Source organism: Tyto alba, unplaced genomic scaffold (assembly GCF_018691265.1).
Source record: "Tyto alba isolate M040663 unplaced genomic scaffold, T.alba_DEE_v4.0 Super-Scaffold_17, whole genome shotgun sequence".
Taxonomy (NCBI): domain Eukaryota; kingdom Metazoa; phylum Chordata; class Aves; order Strigiformes; family Tytonidae; genus Tyto; species Tyto alba.
The window spans coordinates 18000733-18020416 of NW_024881279.1; the positions used below are offsets into that span (position 1 = coordinate 18000733).

General features: G+C 48.2%; 2 protein-coding genes across 4 annotated transcripts in view; both read left to right on the forward strand.

Moving 5' to 3' along the window:
• Positions 1–1188, forward strand: part of WWC1 (WW and C2 domain containing 1) — a 73365-nt gene extending 72177 nt beyond the window's left edge. The window contains exon 23 of the mRNA XM_042789938.1: positions 442–1188. Coding sequence (XP_042645872.1) covers positions 442–508 — 67 coding nt within the window. The 3' untranslated portion in view covers positions 509–1188. The remainder of the gene's footprint in view (positions 1–441) is intronic.
• A 231-nt stretch (positions 1189–1419) lies between these two features.
• Positions 1420–19303, forward strand: RARS1 (arginyl-tRNA synthetase 1). 3 transcript variants are annotated; one of them, XM_042789941.1, is made up of 16 exons: positions 1422–1481; positions 2823–2922; positions 6660–6794; positions 7312–7500; positions 11009–11120; positions 12114–12214; positions 12660–12781; positions 13108–13228; positions 13518–13647; positions 13985–14089; positions 15014–15192; positions 15738–15847; positions 16566–16671; positions 17744–17916; positions 18560–18807; positions 19156–19303. In XM_042789941.1, the coding sequence occupies exons 4-16, from the start codon at positions 7348–7350 to the stop codon at positions 19263–19265; spliced, it is 1770 nt and encodes a 589-aa protein (XP_042645875.1). In that variant the 5' UTR covers positions 1422–1481; positions 2823–2922; positions 6660–6794; positions 7312–7347; the 3' UTR covers positions 19266–19303. The 3 variants fall into 3 exon arrangements, with proteins under 3 accessions (XP_042645873.1, XP_042645875.1, XP_042645874.1); XM_042789940.1 differs by lacking the exon at positions 1422–1481 and adding an exon at positions 1521–1842; XM_042789939.1 differs by lacking the exon at positions 2823–2922 and having other exon boundaries at positions 1420–1481.
• Positions 19304–19684: the final 381 nt, after the last annotated feature.

A 19684-nucleotide genomic window follows, 5' to 3' on the forward strand; every position in this document is an offset into this window, starting at 1 on the left:
TTAATATTTGTAGTAGTTAACTGTGCTGCTTAAACAAAAACTTCTGTATTTCTATATCAAAGTATAAGGTCTGAGAGTTGGGGAAACTAGCTGCAGCACTGCATGTGACCTCAAAGCAACCGGCAGTACTGCAAATCGTTCCCCACCAGGCAACAAATTCACAAATGCTTTGTTTCATACAGAAGCAGCCCTTTGCTTCCCTAAGTAACATGCCTAGAAAGCCCAAAAACTGAGCCTTTCTGAAAGGGCTTTTTGATAAGGTCAGTGTTGTGAGTTTAACTGCAAGGATGCCTCGCACCTGGTATGTAAATAAAAGGTGTAGGTTGTGAGAGGATGTGCTGCTGCTCCTTGGGGCGACAGCTGGTGGGATAAATTTTAATGTGGATGATGACGTTTCTGGCGAGACCTCTGTTGCATTAACAACTGATCGTCTTTTTTTAGAGAGAAAATGGCATTTTTCACACGGCCGAGGATAAACATTCCAACGCTCTCTGCGGATGATGTGTGATCACCATATAAAGTATTCGCTTTCCGGACAATTCTACAAATGCAGTTTGGGTTTTGAAGTTATTTATGTGGTATTATGAAGGTACCAAGGCATTTGTATATTAGAGCTTTTGTCAGTATGTGGATGTTTTGGAGATTTTTAGGTTAAAGTTATATCATCACAGAAACCAGCATTAAAGTGACAAGATTGTATAGTTTGTATATTTAGGAATGTATTTTTGGGAAATAGAATTTTAAATAAGAACAAATTCAGCAACAGGTGCTGTTATTCTTAAATAATGCTGTTTAGACTTTTTGTACAGCTCTACCTTTTAGAGGTTTTACTGCAATAAAATAAATTGGAAGGAACCTCACCCCTACCTTCTATGATGTTCTGCATCAGACTCTCCTCCGAGTGATGTATGTTGTACTCCGTGGGGAATGCCGGGAGCCGGCTGTGCCTCCCAAGTGCTGTGAACGAATTCTCTGTGGGCTGTGAAGCATTTGTGTTTCCCGCCAGGTCATAAAAGTGGGTGTGAAGTTCAGAATACTTGCACTTTTAACATGTGTACCGCGGCTCATGTCTGTGATGGGTCTGTTAAGGTAACTTGGGGAGCCCGTTGAAACCCCTGCTGTGGGAGGAGGGCTGCAGGTTTTAAGTCCGTTTTAGGTTTTTCCAATAAAGTGACCTTTCTGGGCAAACCTGCCTTCTCGCTTTGTCTTACGTGAGTCTTCTTACCAGCCGGCGCGGGAGCGGAGTGGCTCTTTCCAGTCGCTAACTGGCCGTGTGCGCCTTTAACTGGGCCCGCCCTCCCCACCCCCCCGCGGGCCGGTCGTGACGTCAGGCGCACGCCGCCGCCCGCGCCTTCCCCGCCGCCCGGGGGCGCTGCCGCCGCGACCGCGCCCCGTGCGCTTCCCGCTGCGTCACTTCCGCTTCCGGCCGCTCGAGGATGGAGGCGCGCGTGGCGCAGTCGGCGGCTCGGCTGGCGCGGCAGGTGCGGGGGGGGCCGTGAGGGAAGCGGGGGGCGCGGGCAGGGGCCGAAGCGCCTTCCTCGGCCGCCGCCTCCTCCTCCTCTCCGGGACAAAAAGTCGAGGGAGGGCGCTGCCCCGTTGACCAGAGCCTGCGGCCCGGGGCCGGGCGGTGTGGGGCCGCTCATGGCGCTTCTCCGTGAGGGTTCAAGATGAAATTCCGCAGGCGGTTGCCAGGCAGGGCTCTGCGCCGCGGCCGCTGCTGCAGCGCGGGGGGCGGCCGGGGGTGTGCTGGCGGCAGCCCTGGCCTCCCCCGACAGGGCTCCTGAAACCAGGACGTGCTTTGGGTTGGAGGAGAAGGTGGCGGCAATCTTTTTCCCTTTTCAGGTACAATAATAATAATAGATAAATTGGACTGCCCGGTCTCTCCTAGCCAGTAACTGATATTGACAATAGAGTACAGAGGCAGCTTCAAGACTTTGAATCCTACAGGTTGACCTCTCATATATTGCCCCAAGAGCGTGTAACTGCAAAATTATGGACATTTGGCTTGTGGGGTTTTGCTTACCTAAGACATGTCTTCTTAAGCAACTTTTCAGTATGTTTTCTACTTGCCATTCGAACCAACAGTGGGCACTGCTGTAAAATACTGAATAACAAGTATCTGGCAGTTGGATCTCTGCAGCTCCTTTTTGCCTTTATTTTTGCATTTCTCCTTTGTAGCTGCTAGGAGAGGAGGAGCACCTCCGGTATCATGGCAAGGTGGTTCTCCCTTTGCCGTCACTGCCTTCTGGTTTTTAGTCCATAAACAACTTCCAATTACTGAGGCAAAGCATGAGAGACAGCATTCATCTCATTAACTCCAGGAGGGCAAAGACAGCCAGGTAGAATTACTGAGCCTGAATCTACGTCACCTCACTCCCAGCCACATGCTCCCTGGTGCCAGCTCAGGCACCCAACAGCCCCTTGTGAGCTGGCCAGCAGGAATCAGTAACTTTTCAGGAAAATTACCCAAGAAAGAGCAAAGAGTGTGTGCCAAGTTATTATACTGAGCTGGCTCAGCAAAGGCTTGGCAGAGTAGTAGCAGAGATACAACTGTGCAGGAGGCAAGAAGAAGGGGAAGGAAGAGAGGTGCTGTGACCATCTTGCTATGCTTTCTCAGGCCTTTTTCTCTCTTTTTGTGTTTGTTTTGGGGTTTTTTTTAATGTGATCGAGAAAAGCACTGTCACATTAAAGCCTAGAGACAGAAGCTTATGCAGGTTTCATGTTAATTCAGTGGGGTCTTTGGAAGACATTCTTATGTGCTAAGGGAAAACGTAAGGATGATTTTGGTCCTATTGAAAAAGCTAGTTTTCTTGTATTCACAGGTGAGGGGAAGATTTCTAGTACTCAGCTGACCAAAGAGCCTTTGGAGATGTCAGCATGGCCTCATGTAATTCCCGCAGCTTCTCATGAGGTGGTCATCAGGTATGACCCTTTACTGACAAGTTGTGATATGTCCAGGGCTGTGCAGGTAGAATAATCCAGGGGTGACACTTTGTCCTGAACAGCAGCCTTTTCCTTCCTTCTCCCACTTACACGTTCTGTAGATCAGAGGTGTATTGGCGATATCTCCCTCACTTGGATGGTGCTGTGACAGGAGTTGCAAGGGGTATCTGTAGTTGAGTGCAGTAGTTTGTTTTTCAGAAAGAATGTAGAATTCATAATATCCCTTTAAGAACATCTAGCATTCATAGATGATTTAGTAGAGGATTAGCTTTATCACAGGTTGCTGTGTTAAGGGGCGCTTATAACCTGTGAACACCTAAAGACCTTTTTCCCAATGAGCTCTGCAAAATGGTTATGGGTGTGGGGCTCATAGAATCGGCATGTTTCAAGTTGGAAGGGACCCATAAGGATCATCGAGTCCAACTCCCTGGTCATTGCAGGACTACCTAAAACTAAACCATGTGACTAGGAGCATTGTCCAGATGCTCCTTGAACTGTGCCAGGCTTAGTGCTGTGCCCACTTCCCTGGGGAGCCTGTTCCAGTGACCTGCCACCCTCTCAGTGAAGGACCTTTTCCTAATGGCCAACCTGAACTTCGCCTGACGCACCTTCATTCCATTTCCTCGTGTCCTGCTGCTGGTCACCAGCGAGCAGAGGGTCACAGTGTCATTCCCCTCCCGACTGGCCCGTGAACCAGGGTGCCCTTGTTGCCAGTTTTGGAGCTGTTGGCTTCATTCAGATGTGTGACTGGCCCAGCCCAGCCGTTGTGATCTTAACCCCACCGATTCTGGAACTTGGTGTAATCTTTGCTGAGTTCAGGCTTTTCTGCTGGGTGGTTTTGAATGAGAAGTTCATTTCATCATCTGCACTAGCTGTTGATGAGCACAGGGGGAGACTTAAATGGCAGCAGCAATAGTGAGCTGATCAGCTAGGCCACCATGGTGAAACCTTTTGCTTTTAGTTCACATAAAGTAACATACGGACTGCTGCTGAAATTTTCTGAAGGAAGAGAAGCACAAAACATGATAGGAAAATGTGACAGTCTGGGCTGGTGTGTTGGGCTTGGTCAAATCTGAAATGGGGCCTGAATGCCTCCTGTCTGCAGGTGTCTGCTGGTTTGGTGCAGTCATGGGAAAGAAGAAGATGAGACTTACTGAACTGTGGCATTGTTTTAGAATTTTTTTTACCTCCTGGCCAAATCCAAGCAATTAGGATCCTAATTGTTACCCTGTATTTGTGAGGGAAAAGCTGTTTGGGCCAGATATCTGCCCCAGGGGTCAGTGAATCCTGAGAACCCTTGTTCTGGCCATGCATGTGAATAAACCTCTTTGCTCATCCTCTCTTATAGTCTAACAGTATGTAAAGGAGCTCCAGAAAGATACTGTATGATTTTTCAGGGGGTCTGCCTTGAGTTAAAAAAAGAAGTAACAGGCTGTAAAAGAAAAAGCTGCAGTGGACTATTTGAAGGGAATTATTTTTGAGATACAGCTGTGCTGCAGTGATTTTAGTTGGCTAAATGCCAAACCAGAGATTTTGATAAAGGCGGTTTTTTCTCAGAGTCCTGTTTCTTCACATCTGAACCTGCAGGAAGGATCCTGTTCTGTAGCAGAGGAAGCCTTGAGGCTGTAAAAGAAGTGTGCCGGAAGCTGACACGCAAATGAAGAATGACCTCAAAAGTACTGGTTTTCAGCTTGGTCCACAAATAGGCCAATCTCAAGATTGTTTTGGCTCAGCTTAGTTTTTCTGAGCATCTGCAGTTAGTTATTGTAGCATCTGTGGGAGCTGTTGTTCACTTAAAACATATAAGACCAGAAGCCTTGATAGCCTGATTTTTTTCCTTAATTAAGTATTCTGATTGTTTCAAAAGCAACAAAGTAAATGAGCCCTTTTTGATAAGGTTTGGTGGCCTATTTGACTACAGTTAATAGCCTGAAGTGCCTGTTGCTGTGGGAGTTCTGGCAGAGGAGAGGCTGAATGAGTCAGATAAGGGGCTGGTGAGCCAGGGTGGGGAGTGCCCGCTGCTTCACCTAGCTGCCTCTCCCTCCACAGCACCACCGAATTGCTTAAATTTTCAGTAGCCTCATATTTGTGAGCCAGCTTTGTGGCTAATGGGCACAAAGACTATTACAGAGGAGAACAAGAGATGGAGAACAGAGATGAAGTTTCAGATATTTGGTTTCTTTAGGGGGTGGGATGAGGAAGATTACACCTTGTAGCCGTTCCCAACCATTGGGCTAACACTGGCTGTTGAAGCAATTGCGTGTGTCCCAGGCTGTGAAGGCTGGAGGGGCACAGGGAAGCGCAGGGAAGTTTGTTTACTTGGAGCATAGATGTTGTTGTGGTTTGAGCTCAGCACCACACAGTTGCTCATTTTCCCCTTCCCCCTAGCACTGAGAATGAGAAAATAGGGGCAGGGAATGGGGAATGCTGTCAGTGTTGCTGCTTCATCCATCTTCGTGGAGGGGGAGCTTCTGGAATTTCTTCCCCCTGCTCTATCGTGGTCCCCCTCTCACAGCAGACAGTCCTCCACAACTTTGCTCTGACTTGAGTCCTTCCCACAGGCTGCAGCCCTTCCTGAGCTGCTCTGGCGTGGGACACCCCTGCACGCTGCAATCCTCCCAGCACTGAATTACAGCAGCGGGGGCTGCTTCTTCCCGCAGGATCCCGGCTGCCTTTGGGTGCAGACACCTTAAATGGCTTTGTGGGTCCCCCACGGGCCGTATATCAGTGTCTGCTCCACCGCAGACCTCCATGGGTGGCAGGGGGGGCCGCACTGCCGTCTCACCACAGGATACAGGGGGGTCTCTGCTGTGGCACACCTCCCCCCTCCTTTCTTCCTCCGTTCCTCCACTGACCTTGGTGTTCACGCAGCTGCCACAACTCCTCCTCACAAGTCCCACTCCTCCTCCCAGGTCCCTCCTGAAATACCTTACGGCAGTGGTGCAGCTGATGGGCTCGGCCTTGGCCAGAGGTGGGGCTGACTTGGAGTCGGGGGAGCCTCGAGAAGCTTCTCACAGGGGCCATGGCTGTAGCCCCCCTCCCCTGCTACCAAAAAAACTCCACCACTCACTCAAACCCAGGACAGAGGTTGGCCTGAAATTCCAGATTGCCCCTGAATGATTTATGTCAGTTTTAAGGGAGAAGCCGCGCTGGAGGTAGGAAAGGAAAAGTTGTGTGGTGAGGTGGAAGTGAGTGTGCGCTGCAGAAGCAGCCCTGTGAGTTCCAGTGGGATGCAGCACGCTGTACGTGGTGGCATTCCTGTCTCCAGCTGGTGTTTGAGCTTCCTGGGGTTGTGAGTGATTGTGGTTTCATCTTCTCAAAGAGAAACTGGCCTATGACACGGTGAAACTGGCTGAAGGAGGCTTTAGGGAAATTTGAGTCAAATCATTTGACATCTTTATTAGAATAAAAAAGCTGGAAAAAGTGCTTATTTTGGGAATATGTTGTATTAGCATGACCTGTTGTCTGTCTTGTGCTTCTGTCTTGATATTAGTGATACTACTATCTGACTTCCTTTAAGAATGTTTTGATATTCCTGTTTTTGACACAAATAAAAACCACCTTTAAACATTAATTGTTTGGAATTATTCAACTTACATGTCGTTGCTGTTACAGTCCTAGTTTTGCCTCATAAAAGTATCTGAGGTGTTGCAGATCCTCACCTTCTGTACCCCCACTACAAGAGTTTCTGTGTGACAATTTAATTTGCTTTTCAGGAAAACGAGATCAAGTTGTTAACTGCAGAAATTGAACGTCTGAAGAACTTTGGATGCTTGGGAGTCTCCCCAAGTTTGGAAGGGTTGCGAGACGAAAACGCTAAACTTAAGTATCGGTTAAATTTCCTTCGGAAGGTAAGGGAATAAAAAATCAATGCTGTAGCATGTGTTTTTTGTTCTCATTAAGACAAACTAAATAAATTATGTCAGTTTGTTGCAGCTAGTGATGTGTGACAGCATGCTCACTCTGCATTCTGGTGCTTCAGTTGTTCGTGGCACATCAGATATTTCTGGGTTCCTTAAACAGAAGCCTACTTTATGAAAAATGTCAGTAGGTTAATAAGCCCACACCGTCGAGTTTTGGCTAGTCAGGTAACGGGCAGCCCAGCTGTGTGTGCTACCAGGATCATGGACAAAGATGTGAGAAGTAATGCAGCCCTGTGTTCAGGGGAAGTGTTTGTGCTGGGAGGTTCAAAGGGAGAAGCAGCTCTTGAATCACGTGGGATTTATGTTGTGTATGTCGCTCCTGTGCCTAGAGGTGTCAGCCAAATCTGTCAGCCATGTTTTGCCAGGCAGCCAAGGAAAAAAGTGGGATGTAACTACTCCTCAGATGTTGTGAATTTAGCCTTCTGGATTTTGCTTTTTTTTTCAGAGCCTTCAAGAGGAAAGAAGTAAGACAGCAAAAAGCATGATTAATATCAACAGCTGTCTTCAGGAGATCTTTGGAGCTGCTATTCAGGCTGCCTACCCAGATTTAGAAAACCCTCCACTAGTGGTGACGCCAAGTCAGCAGCCCAAGTTTGGGGATTACCAGTGTAACAGCGCCATGGGCATAACACAGGTAAATCTGAATGATCTTACAAAGAGAAATAAAAATGGGGATGTCGTCTGTTGGAAGCTAAGTGATAGACAGCACCATGAGAGTTGCAATATTGGACCTGTTTGGGGATTGTTGCAGGCCTCTGGGCTGAGAAGTCCATCAGTAACAGCATTGGCCTGCACAGAGTAGACCTTTAAACCTCTGTTTAGATGACTGGTATGGGAGTTGCATGTGTGTCACACAGAAAAACAGCTCAGTTCATGAGATCTAAATCAAGTCAGGATTTAAGTGCTGCATTGATTTACTAATGATGTACAATTAACTACCAATTAGTGAGATACATGTTTAGAACTAACACCAGCAAAACAATAAATCACAATTCTGGGCAGTTACAAGGTGTTAATAAACACTTAGAAATCTCTCAGTGCTCCTCTGTAATGCCAGGAAAATACGATGTCCCCTCACACATTTGCACAGAGTTCTGTGCACGCACGCGGCCGTGCCGGTTCCCCTCGTTGCACACCCCTCCTGTCGGGGTGGGTGCTGCAGCTTCCTGCCCCCCGCTCACACGCGGCGGCGAGGGCTGGGCGCGGGTCTCGGCGTCTGACCAGGGGTAGAGTGCTGCTCAGGCGCCCTCCCTACTGCCGTAGCTGCCTCCTTTGTTTCAGAAGTCTTGTTAATTCTCTGGTTACAGCTGAAGTTGGCCGACTGTTGCTTGTTCCTTTAAGTGTTTTCAGTTTTGTGACAAATGCCCTTTCAGACGGATTCGAGTGTGCTATTCCACACACTTTTTGTGCTCCTCTTCCCATCTTACGGGCTGTTGTTATCCAAGCATTTGCTGAGGGTTTGCTGTGTGGGCATCCCCACACCAATGGTTGGCGGCATCTATATTTTCTTTTAACTGAGCAAAAGGCAGGAAACATGGGGGTTTTGTTATGATGTTCTGATCTTGGAGGTGTTCAGGCAACTGTAAGAGTGGTTCCACTTTACAGAACACCTGTTGAGTGTGTGCAAAGGAAGGAGTGTTTTTTTTTTAACCTGGTTAGTATCAACAGTTACTTTGAAAATTATGGCATTCCTGTTTTCTGGTAGGTATTTGGCCAAAGAGGACCCACACAGAGTAAGAGACACTTCAGCAGTTGCTCAGTGGGCTGGGACTGTGCTGATGTAAAACCAGAAGGTGAGGGAGAGAAAGAAGGTAGTGCTAAAGCACCCAGACCTTCAGTACGTTGATGCCTCTGAGTGAATAGGTAGACTGTTGTAATTACAGATCTTTTACTTCGCAATCTTAACAGAAGCAACTTTTTTTTTTTTTTTTTTTTTAAATGCTCTGTTGTCAATTCACCTTTATTAATTTATTAGACTGGTAGTTTTGACATCGAACTTGCACCAACGCACTTGGAATTGTACCCTCCTAGGTGGGTATCTGCAGCCACTGTGTGTTACCCTGCTACAGTGAGTCTGGCTCCCCGGACGCAGCCGTACGTGCCAGCCAGCAGGCTCTTGGTCTGAAGTGCCAAGGCGGAAACAGCCCTCTCAAACCCGTGTCATCTTCCTTTGGTCTCGTTAGCACACTGTGACTGGGCTCCAGCCAGAGGAGCACCCTGGGTGACTGCACTGCTTCCAGAGCTTTGCCATTTTTTTGACCGCCGCTTTACCCCAATTAAGTCGCCGTTGGGATTCTCGAGGAGTCCTGGCTTCTCGGTGTCAATATTGTTCGCATAACTTGGTGTCTGAATGGTCCCCTTCAAGACAGGGCTTCGAGTTCCAGATTGCCAGCTGTACCTGTGAATAAGGGCTCCTAGGACTGGGCTTGGCTATGGAGTTTGTTCCCTGGAAAGGCACGCCGTGTAAGCTGGGCCTGAGCCCGGCAGTGCTCACACAGGCAGCACGCTCCGAGCGGATCAGCACCCAGAGCCAGGGGATGCGGTGCAGTCATTTCCCTCTGAGCAGCAGGTTCTGTACCTTCTGCCAGCCTGAGTTTTAGGCGCTTGACTGGGCTGCGTGTCTCCCCTAGAGCCTTGCTCCCCCCCGGGGTGTCCCCTGCGCAGAGCTGGAACCTGGCTGGCAGCACTATGGTACGTGCCAGGCAGCAGCCTCTCCCTGCAGTGCGCTGATGTGGAAACGGCCCTCACAAATGGGTATTGTTTTCCTGGGAGCTTGTTAGCATATTAATGCCTGGGGTTTGAGCCAGGAGCTCTGCTTGCTCCTTAGAGTAACAGGAGTTCGGTGACTGTTTCTGGAATGATTTGGGTAATGTGCCTGTAATCTGGTATAGCACGCCTGTAATCTGGTTTTGCATGTATTTTTCTTGTAGTTTGCACTTTGAGTAGCATTAAAGGTTTTCTTTTCTTGGCCATTCTAAGCCTTTGCCGTCTTATAGGGATCCTGTTATGATCACCTGGGTGATGGGTTAAACAGGAAGCTGAAACCTAAGTAGAAGTCACATTTTGCAGCCAACTGCAAGTTAGCAAATATAAGCACTAGTGAGTGTAAATTCTGGGTTGACAAAGAGGTACATGCTCTTTGCTGCCTTCATGGGTGTGAGGTGACAGATTATTTTCAAACACGTAACAGTAAGAATGGAAAATTGTGCTCAGAAAGAAATAGTTGTGGTAATTTTATACCGTGTAAATGTAGTGTTTTGTAAGGGACGGGTTGCCCTCGCTCACAGAATCCTCCTGGAGGGTATTTTTATAAGATTTGCAAAAAGCGATGTGAGAAGATGCTTTGGGAGTGGACAGGTGAATTCTGGAGTTGTTGTAGGTGATCTCTGAAGGTCCCTTCCAGCCCAAACCATTCTGATGCTGGCATTGTATGAACTTGCATCGTGTTACTTGAGTTCCTTACAGTGGTCCATTTATGTCTGGAGAGAAAAGGAGAGTTACTTTACCAGCAGTTTTTCTGGCAGAAAATTTGGCAGTGTTAGGATTATCTTTGGTTGCACGGGTTGTTGGATTTTATTTATTTATTAAATTTGAGTCTAAGGTAGGACTGAAGGCAGTTTGCTTTGGTTGCTTTTAATCATAAATCAGCAGACTTGCTCTGAAACCACACTCAGCATCTACCTTAGGCATAGTTCAAAACTTCAAATGTGAATGCTGGCAGAGCTGAGAATACTCATGAGACTGATAAACAGGATTTTGAAGCAATGTGAAGAACTGTGCCAGCTATGTTCATTTTTAAAGAGTTTGTCCCTTTTACTAGCTTAGAGAAATAAAAATTTGCCAAACCATTTAACAGGTTTTGAAAAACAGCCTGGAAGATTTTCTTCTGACGTAGGGACTACCCTTTAATTGCCCTTAGCAGAAGGGAGTGAACGTGCTGGGTCTAGACTTCTGCTGTGTAGAGAGAGCTGATCTAGTCTGTAAAATTTGCTAGGGATGTTTTTCTTTGTGTGTGTGTGTCTGCATTCTGAAGCTAAAGGATCGTGAGGATCTTTCAATGCCGCAGTATCTCTACTTTCTGTTTCACTCTGTAGAATGTTTTGGAGGATTGAATTTTACTTGATCTTATTGTTGTATTTCAGATACTGCTCAAAACCAAGGAACAGAAGGTTAGCCCAAGAGAAATCGCTGAGAAAATATCAAAAAATATTCCTGCCAATGAATGCATTGAGAAGATTGAAATTGCCGGTCCTGGTAAGAACACTTTGTATGTTTTAAAGCTGATAGGGTGATTTTATGCTGGAGTGGTGATTAGGGAAGCTGAGTTGAGTTCAACTACAGTGTGATTTAAAACTGCAGTTACAGGGTGAATTAGCTGCTTCTGTCTTGACGAGCTTTGTGGCCCTCAGATTGTGCATCAGCAGAAAATCTACTTCTGCATTAGAATTGGCAAGTGCAACCCTGAGCCCTTTAATTAGCAATTTTTCCACTAATCCTTAAGGGACCTGCTTTTTCCATTAGACTATTGGTGATGGGTATCAGGCCACAACCATAAAATCACGGCCAAAATCAATATGCCACCCTCGCTGTTGCTTGCATGACGAGGGGACCTTGTCCTCTCAGCACTGAGATTCTGGAGTAGCATGGAGGTTGTTAATTGCTGCATCTGTTTTGTCCGTCACACAGGAAGAAATACAGGGGCTCATATTCCTTAGGGCTTCCCACAAAAATCACACGGCACAGCCCTTCGAGTGCTTGGGCAGCTCGTTCCTTAGCTCTGTGAAGCAGAAGTGAAACAGTGTCATCCCACAAGCATGGTTTATCCCAGGTGAAACTATATGTTTTAGGATATTAATTTAATAAAAGGAGACGAGGCAGGATTTGGTTTTGCATTCTGCAAACCCTGGCAAGATCATTTATTTTCTTATTAAAAAATGTTTTTATAAATTCACCTTTCAGTGACTGTGTGCAAAAAAGAGTTAGGGCAGTGGACTAGCTTGCAGCATCTAACTCCTGCAGTAAAGGCTGCGGTGGTATGAAACAGTCTCTTGTAATCCGGGAACAGAAAATGTCTTCTAGTGACAGCTTTGTTGACCTGTTGCTGGAAAATCTTTCTGTTTTGTCAAGATAACTTCATATGCTCTTGTCCTTGACGCGAGGAAACAGAAATCAAGGGGGAAGGAAACAAAAAGTGGTTTGAGGCACTTCTGCAGCCCCAGCACTCATTGCTGGTTTTCTCCTCTAAAGGTTTTATCAATGTCCACTTGAGAAAGGATTTTGTGTCAAAGCAGCTGAGCAGTTTGTTGATGAATGGAGTTCAGCCACCAGCTGTTGGCAAAAGGAAAAAGGTACTGCAGTGAGCGCACGGGCATCCTGCTCCCACGCAGATGAAATGTGCTGGACTGCAGGGAGCTTTGAAATTCCCCCCAGAGCGGTTTGTTGAGCAGATGGCCACGTCTGCTGTTTGTTACAGCAGAGTAAACGGGACGTGACCTAGGGACCGGGGGCCACGGGGCAGGCCGCCTGTACCCACGGGAGTCTCCGGTGGGAGAGGACAGGGCTGTGCCGAGGTCAGGCTGCGGGCCATCCCCCACGCTCTGCTGCTGGAAGCCCGCTCCGACATCCCCCGCGGGGCCTTCTCTCCTGCTGTGTGCTGCTGGCAGCAAAGGGCGGGAGGGTCAGCAGAGGAGAGCCTTGTTCATCCCCACACCCCACAAAACCCAGATTCAGTACATGAGGTGTGGTAACAACTGCTGCCTTTTATTAATTTTTTCCTTTGGTACTGCGTCGAAGGTGGTGGTGGATTTTTCATCCCCTAACATCGCCAAGGAGATGCACGTTGGCCACCTGCGCTCTACTATCATTGGAGAAAGTATGTGCCGACTGTTTGAATTTGCAGGTTACGATGTTTTGAGGTGAGAGTCAATTCTTGGGTGTGGTGGGCTCGCTGTGCTAAATTTACTCAACACCTGTCTCTATGCTTTGGTCTGTATTGGTCTTTGTTTATAAGCACATAACAAATAATCCTTTGTGAGTAGTAATGCAAAGCCGAGCAAGTGTAGCAGGGCTAGGAATCAAGATGGGCAGCAGCTTCATTGCAGTGAAATTGAGGGAGCTTGCCTGGTTTTGGTTTCTGGTATTATGTGCGTTTCTTCTTTTAGAATACATATTTTTAAAATGCAGGTATTTTAAAGCATATGTTTGAGAAATCATTATTATTGTGCTCTTTGATTGCTTCAAGGTTAAACCATTTAGGAGACTGGGGCACCCAGTTTGGAATGCTCATTGCTCACCTCCAAGACAAATTTCCGGATTACTTAACTGTTTCTCCTCCCATTGGGGATCTCCAAGCTTTTTACAAGGTATTTGTAGCAAATAAATGTGATATTTATGTCAACATCTAAGAAGCAGATTAAGGAGCTTTACAAATTGCAGCACAGTTTTGGAGAAACAAAAGAATTGAATAACTGTTACGAGATTTTTGCAATAACCTGAAATGGGTAATTAATCTGGTATCGAGTTGTCTGAAGAGTTTGTAAGCATGCTGCCTCTCTGTCTTCTGAGATGAGTGTGCTTGGAGAGCCTGTTACAAATGTTAGCTTGTTTCAGTGGAGAAAGTGGTGCTTTTTCATGTGGTGTGTTTTACTGTAGGAATCCAAGAGGAGGTTTGACACAGAGGAGGAATTTAAGAAACGTGCCTACCAATGTGTGGTGCTGCTGCAGAGCAAAAACCCAGACTTCATTAAAGCATGGGAACTGATCTGTGACGTGTCGCGGAAAGGTAACTTGGCCAGATTCAGAAACATGTCTCAGCAGTAGAACAGTGTGGCTTTCCTCACCTTTACATCCGAGTCCATCCTCCAGTCTTTTAAAAATGACTGCTGCACTGCTATGAGATCCTTAAAGAAAATAGCTGATACAGCCAAAGTACTGGGCTGTCTGTGGAGGCCTTCAGCCAAATCTTTTGTCTCCCGTGTCTGGTCTGAGTCCTAGTCTGACGGCTTGACCAAGAGATGGAAAATGCTTTAGGGATTTGCTATGCCCGTTGATAAACATATACCACTGACTCTCACTGTGTGCATTTAATGGCAGTATTTTGTTCTGTTTCCCTCCTCAAGAGTTCCAGAAAATCTACAACTGCTTGGACATCACACTCATAGAGAGAGGGGAATCGTTCTACCACGACATGATGAAAGACATCGTGCAAGAATTTGAAGATAAAGGTGAGGCTTTTGGTCTCAGAGTCAGAAATTCTGCAGCTGTCAGGATGAGCAATGTAACCTCACTCCTATTCAGTGGGGCTTAGGACTGGTGTTTTTGAAGTTGCATGTTCTCCACCCTCTTTTGCCCAGCCACATTTCCTGAGTGGATCGTTTGTGACACTTCCTCCTAGAGAAACACTAGCAGAGTTGAATCTTATTTGTATCATTCCACCAAGCTTTAATCTTTCTTGCCAACACCAAAAGCAGCTTGTCAGTGACGTTTGTAGGTGACAGCATGAGGAACTACTGGAATTTGTTGTATCCTTAGTAAATAGTCAAGGAGCGATATGTGACAGACTTCCTGGTCTTAGTGTTGTGACTGTACAAGAACTTTGAGAATCTCGTTGAAGACAGTGGCATTTTTGGATCATGTTGACTTTGAGACTGGCAAGAAGTCAGATGGAACATAACAAGGCTCTCGTTTTATGTGTTCCTGTCTGGATTTGGCAGTTCTTAACTCTTACCATCGGAAGGGTTCTGCCTAGGCTTATCTCCAAAAGACTTTGTGCTAAGCCCTCACTGCATCGCTGTAGAGTTTGTTGCCTTAAAGCCATACTTTGGGATGCTGTTTTTGTGGCTGTAAAGGTGGGTCCGGATGCCAGTGACGGGAGTTTTTAAATCCATTTGGGTCTTTTCTGGTAAGACCAAATCTGTACAGTTCTGCTTCCTTGTGCAGGGTGTTGAGTTCTGGAAGCACAGTACAGAATGTGACAGTTGGCGAGGGAGTTCTTATTTAGGGGTTTTTTTCATAATTTGAGCCATTATTTGATAATGTGAGTGCATGGCCTTTTCTTTCTGGTAGCATCTGGGAAGTGTTTCTGCCTGTGCTGGCCCGCAAACCTCCCAGTGCAGTATCACACAGAATGATTTCCATTGCTTTTCTAGGATTTGTCCAGGTTGATGACGGCCGGAAGATCGTGTTTGTCCCAGGTTTCCCCGTCCCATTGACGATCATGAAATCAGATGGAGGTTACACATATGACACATCTGACTTAGCTGCTCTTAAACACCGGCTGTGTGAAGAGAAGGCCGATATCCTTATTTATGTTGTCGATAGCGGCCAGGTGAGCGTGCCAACCTCTGCTGTCACTGCAGATCATCAGAAAGTGTGTTAAATGACAGATGCAACAGTAACTTCAGGGGTTTTAGTCTGGTTAACCGTAGGGATTTTAGTCTGGTTGACATATTTACTCTCGTCCTTACCGATGTAATGGTGAGTCTAGTTTGGTGGCTGGCAGTCTCCCTGAAGAGCCCCTAGAACTGACTGATCAGGGAGACACTCAGTTACCACTGGAGGTGGGTGAAGACTAAATCCCAGTAGATGAGGCTGGAATTAGATTTATACTGCTTATACTTGGATTTCTTCTCACCTGAGGAAATGCAAGGTTGTCAGCTCTGTATCTGAGCAGTGATGGGGATTTGCCAGTTTCTACTTCTGTACGCCAGAAAAACTGAAAGGCTGAACTTTCTGCAGTGGAATTTGTCTGTGGAGCTAGAAACATTTTAAGTCTCATTGTGAAAGCAGCATTGTGAAGGAGATAAAGCAGGGAAGAAAACTGTACCTAGAGGAGCAGGTTGAGAACCAGTTCTTGTAACTTGTTCCTTGCAGTCGGTGCATTTACAAACAGTGTTTGCAGCAGGACAGATGATCGGCTGGTATGATCCTAAAGTAACCAGAGTGGCCCATGCTGCGTTCGGAGTGGTGCTAGGAGAAGACAAGTAAGTCTTTGGATGTAGTTTTTCCTCTGTATGTGGTCTGAAGAGGATGTTTGAGTGAATGCAGAAGACTTAGTCGTTTGTTGACAAGTCTGTATGTGGCATGCCAGGAAAAAAAAGCACCACACGCCATGCCGTTACTCATAACTGTGTCATTTCATTGTGTGTCATGGTCCCTGACCCCCCCAGTCACTGGTGCTGTGGTCAGGTTCCCTCTGGGGCCTCGATTCTGCTGTCTGGCATTTGCGGAGGGGCACTGGGAATGGTGCAGTGGAAGTGCAGTGGAAGCAGATGTGAATACTGGGAGATGGCAACAGTAAAGGCCATGATTTCCATTTTGTCTACTTGCCTCATAGTGGATGAAATGAAAGTTGGGAAAAGAACCTCTGCATCCTGGTCTGCAGGGCAGGCCTTGTGCTCCAGAGTTGTTCCTGTGTCTCTGTGAAGGTGTAGCTAAACCCGTGCGCTCCGAGGGTCCTGTGCTGTTGCGGACTGGGTGGCTTTGCTGTAGCTTTGTTACAAAATTAAAGGTGACTTGCTGGGCTGGGCAGGACTGTGGCACTGGTATCGTGTCCTGCCTAATGTCTGGAACTGAGACGGTTCTGACTGTTGGAGCCATTCCGGTCACCCCCCCAGCCACTCCATGGGCGTTCTCTGAGATTCCCATGTGCTGTGGAAGTGTTTTGCCCTTATGCAGGTCATTTTGGCTGTGTGTTTTCAGGAAGAAGTTCAAAACTCGTTCAGGGGATACAGTGCGTCTTATAGATCTGCTGGAAGAAGGACTGAAACGAGCCATGGACAAGCTGAAGGACAAGGAACGGGACAAGGTAGTTGTGACAAGTTGTTTATCTTCCCTGGGAACTTCCCAGATTTGTTCACAGACTTACGGTTTCCACATTCTGGATGTGAGCTGAGAACACGGACACTGCCAAACTGCCCAGGAGATGCCGTGGGTTGTGGGGGCCTGGCAGGGCAGCTGGCCTTGCAGGTACCATCAGGTCTCACTGGTGTGATGGCAACAGCGGTGACTGCCCCAGGATGCAGGAGGTGGTGACAGAATATAAAGTTGCAGCCTTGGCCTGCTGGGTTAGTGCTGGTGATGGATGGTCAGGGATCTGCGGGGGGCTTTGGCACCAGGCGTCACCCTTTCCCTTGGAGGCTGTGGCTGAGTTTGCTGGAAGCCCTTTGCTTAATGAGTTTTTTCTCTGTCTTGGATCCCGATGGCCTGGAGAGAACCAGACAATGTGGGACATGGAAGGGAACAGAAGGACCAAACTCCTGTCCAAGCACTGTGTAAGGCAGTGGAGTTGGGAAGCGCAGCTCCTTGGTGCTGAGCAGCGTAGGGTGAAAGTGAAAGGTCCCTTTTTAAACAGGAACATGAGGAAGCACATTAAAAAAACACCTTGAAAATCTCCTAAGGGCTCATATGAGACACGAAGTGCTTTGCCATGCCATGCCGGGGCGCTGCTCCACCAGAGAGGGGTTTTGTGAGTGTTTGGACTGCCCAAAATGCTCTATAAGGGCAGGAGGGCCAGGGGTTTGTTATCTGTACGTGCAGTTTGTAGGAAGCAGGAGCACAGTGAGAGCACCAAACCTGTATGGCATCATGGGGCAGAGAAGCCCTGCAGGCCCTCAGGAGTAGAGGGGGTCAGCCTTAACCTGGGCAGGGCCGCAGTGCCGTTTGACTGCAGAAGTGAGGGGTGGATTTGGGGTTTTCTGGTGCCCAGAGGTGGAAGAGTGGGAGTGAGCCTTTCACTGAGTACCGCGTGGGTAAAACCCTCTCAGCAGCCTGGGCTTTCCTCTTGAGCTGTGCTGAGTGGCCGAGGCTGCCTGTTGTGGTTCACGATGCCAACGTAGCATTCTTCCGCTTAACTGTTGTCTGTTCTGAAATTGCAACAGGTCCTCACGGCAGAAGAGCTGAAAGCTGCCCAGACGTCAGTTGCTTTTGGATGTATTAAATATGCAGATCTCTCCCACAACAGACTAAACGATTACGTATTCTCCTTTGACAAGATGCTGGATGACCGAGGGAACACAGCTGCGTATTTGCTGTATGCCTTCACACGCATCAGGTAAGTCAAGTGCGCAGGGAGTTGCTTGGAGTTGGTCTCTGATGCTCTCTGCATCTTTATCGCAAAGGGAGATGTGGGGAAAGGGGTGACTTGGTGCCTCGGTGCTGTTAGGGGTAGTTGGTAAGAGAAGCCAACCACATTGGTATGCACCACAGCCAAGATTTTATTTGTCATTGGAAATGGTGTCCTCTGCTATCTGAAACAGGGCTCCTCTGCGTGACGTGCATCCCGGGCTTTTAGCTAGCCGGGAGGGAACTGTGGGAGTTCCTGGTAGTTCCATTAGAGGATTTAGGTAGTTGGAGAGGAGGGAGCCTGTGTTCCAGCAGCTGCTCACCTCAGGTGTTGCCGTGCCCCCCACAGCTTTTCCAGCACCCTGAGCCCTGGTTTGCTTGGCAGCATCAGCTGTCCTTGCCGACACCCGTGCCCAGAGCACATCCCTCCCTGTTCCCTGCAGTGCCTGCTGGGTCCACCCGTGCCGTCCCAGGGCTGATTGCTCTCTTCTGGCCTGGTAACCCAGGACTGGGCAAGTGAGGAGAGCAGCGGGTGGCCCTGAGCCAGGCCAGACACGCGACTTGCAGGCTGGCCCTGGGGCAGGTTGAGCCGTGGGACCCGCACAAGCAGACCGTGGTTTGGATCATTTCAGGGCTATTGCTCGCCTGGCCAGTATCGATGAGCAGATGCTGCGGAAGGCAGCCAGGGAGGAGGTGCTCATCCTTGACCATGAGAAGGAGTGGAAACTGGGCAAGTGCATTCTGAGGTTCCCTGAGATCCTGCAGAAGATCCTGGATGACTTGTTACTGCACACGCTCTGTGACTACCTTTATGAGCTGGCCACCACCTTCACCGAGTTCTACGACAACTGTTACTGCGTTGAGAAGGACAGGCAGAGTGGTGAGTTGACCGAGGGGTGCTGCATGTGCGGGTGTCACATACCATGGTGCAGGCAATCTGCAGGGTGTTTCCCTGTGCTGGGAAGGCTGTGGTCACGCTACTTGCTGCCGCGGAACAAGAGACGTCCATCTGGGAGGACTGAAGGTGGCTGGCACAGCCTCTGTCATCCCCTGCCTGTGAAGCAGGAGGGTTGAGTGAAGTGGTGAGCAGCCAGGCACCAGGAAACACGAGGGCTGGAGAGGGGGCTCGGTGTGCCCAGCCCCAGGGCCAGGTTGTGGGCTTCACCTGGGGGAGGAGGCGTTAGTTGTTCTGAGCAGGTGCCCCAGCTCCTCTGCTGTTGTTTTGCAGGCCAGATCGTGAAGGTGAACATGTGGAGGCTGCTGCTGTGCGAAGCCACTGCCACCATCATGGCCAAAGGATTCGACATCCTGGGGATTAAGCCTGTGCAGAGGATGTAGCGGTGTCCTGTGGGGTGACAATAAAGGGACTAAACAACTGGAGGTGTCTGTGTGTTGGGGTGGGGTCGTGGTAAGGGAAGGTGCTCTAGGGGAGCGGCACTCCCTTAGCGGAGAACAGGAGGAAGGAATGAAAGGCACAGAGGCAGTAAGGGAATAAAGAAAGAAAGAAAGGAGGAGGGGAGGGAGGAAGGAAAGTAAGAAAAGGAGAGAATAGGAGCATGGCTTCAGAAGCTGCAGGTACAGAGGCAGACAAGAGGGGCCGTGGGCACAGCTCAAAGCAATTCTCTGTGCAGGAACCAACCCCCGCAGACCCATGCCCAAGGCAGCTCTGCTTCAGCCTGCAGTTTAAGGACTGAGAACACCCAAGAAATCTCCAGGAAACCCTACAACCAGTCACCCACACTCCCAGAGCCAACCTT

Excerpts from the sequence above, each read along its gene's own strand:
- RARS1 (XM_042789939.1), top strand. The coding sequence starts at position 1,437 with ATGGAGGCGCGCGTGGCGCAGTCGGCGGCTCGGCTGGCGCGGCAG. Across the intron at positions 7,501-11,008 it reads GCGCCATGGGCATAACACAG|ATACTGCTCAAAACCAAGGA; the intron begins GTAAATCTGAAT and ends GTTGTATTTCAG. Across the intron at positions 12,215-12,659 it reads CTGTTGGCAAAAGGAAAAAG|GTGGTGGTGGATTTTTCATC; the intron begins GTACTGCAGTGA and ends ACTGCGTCGAAG.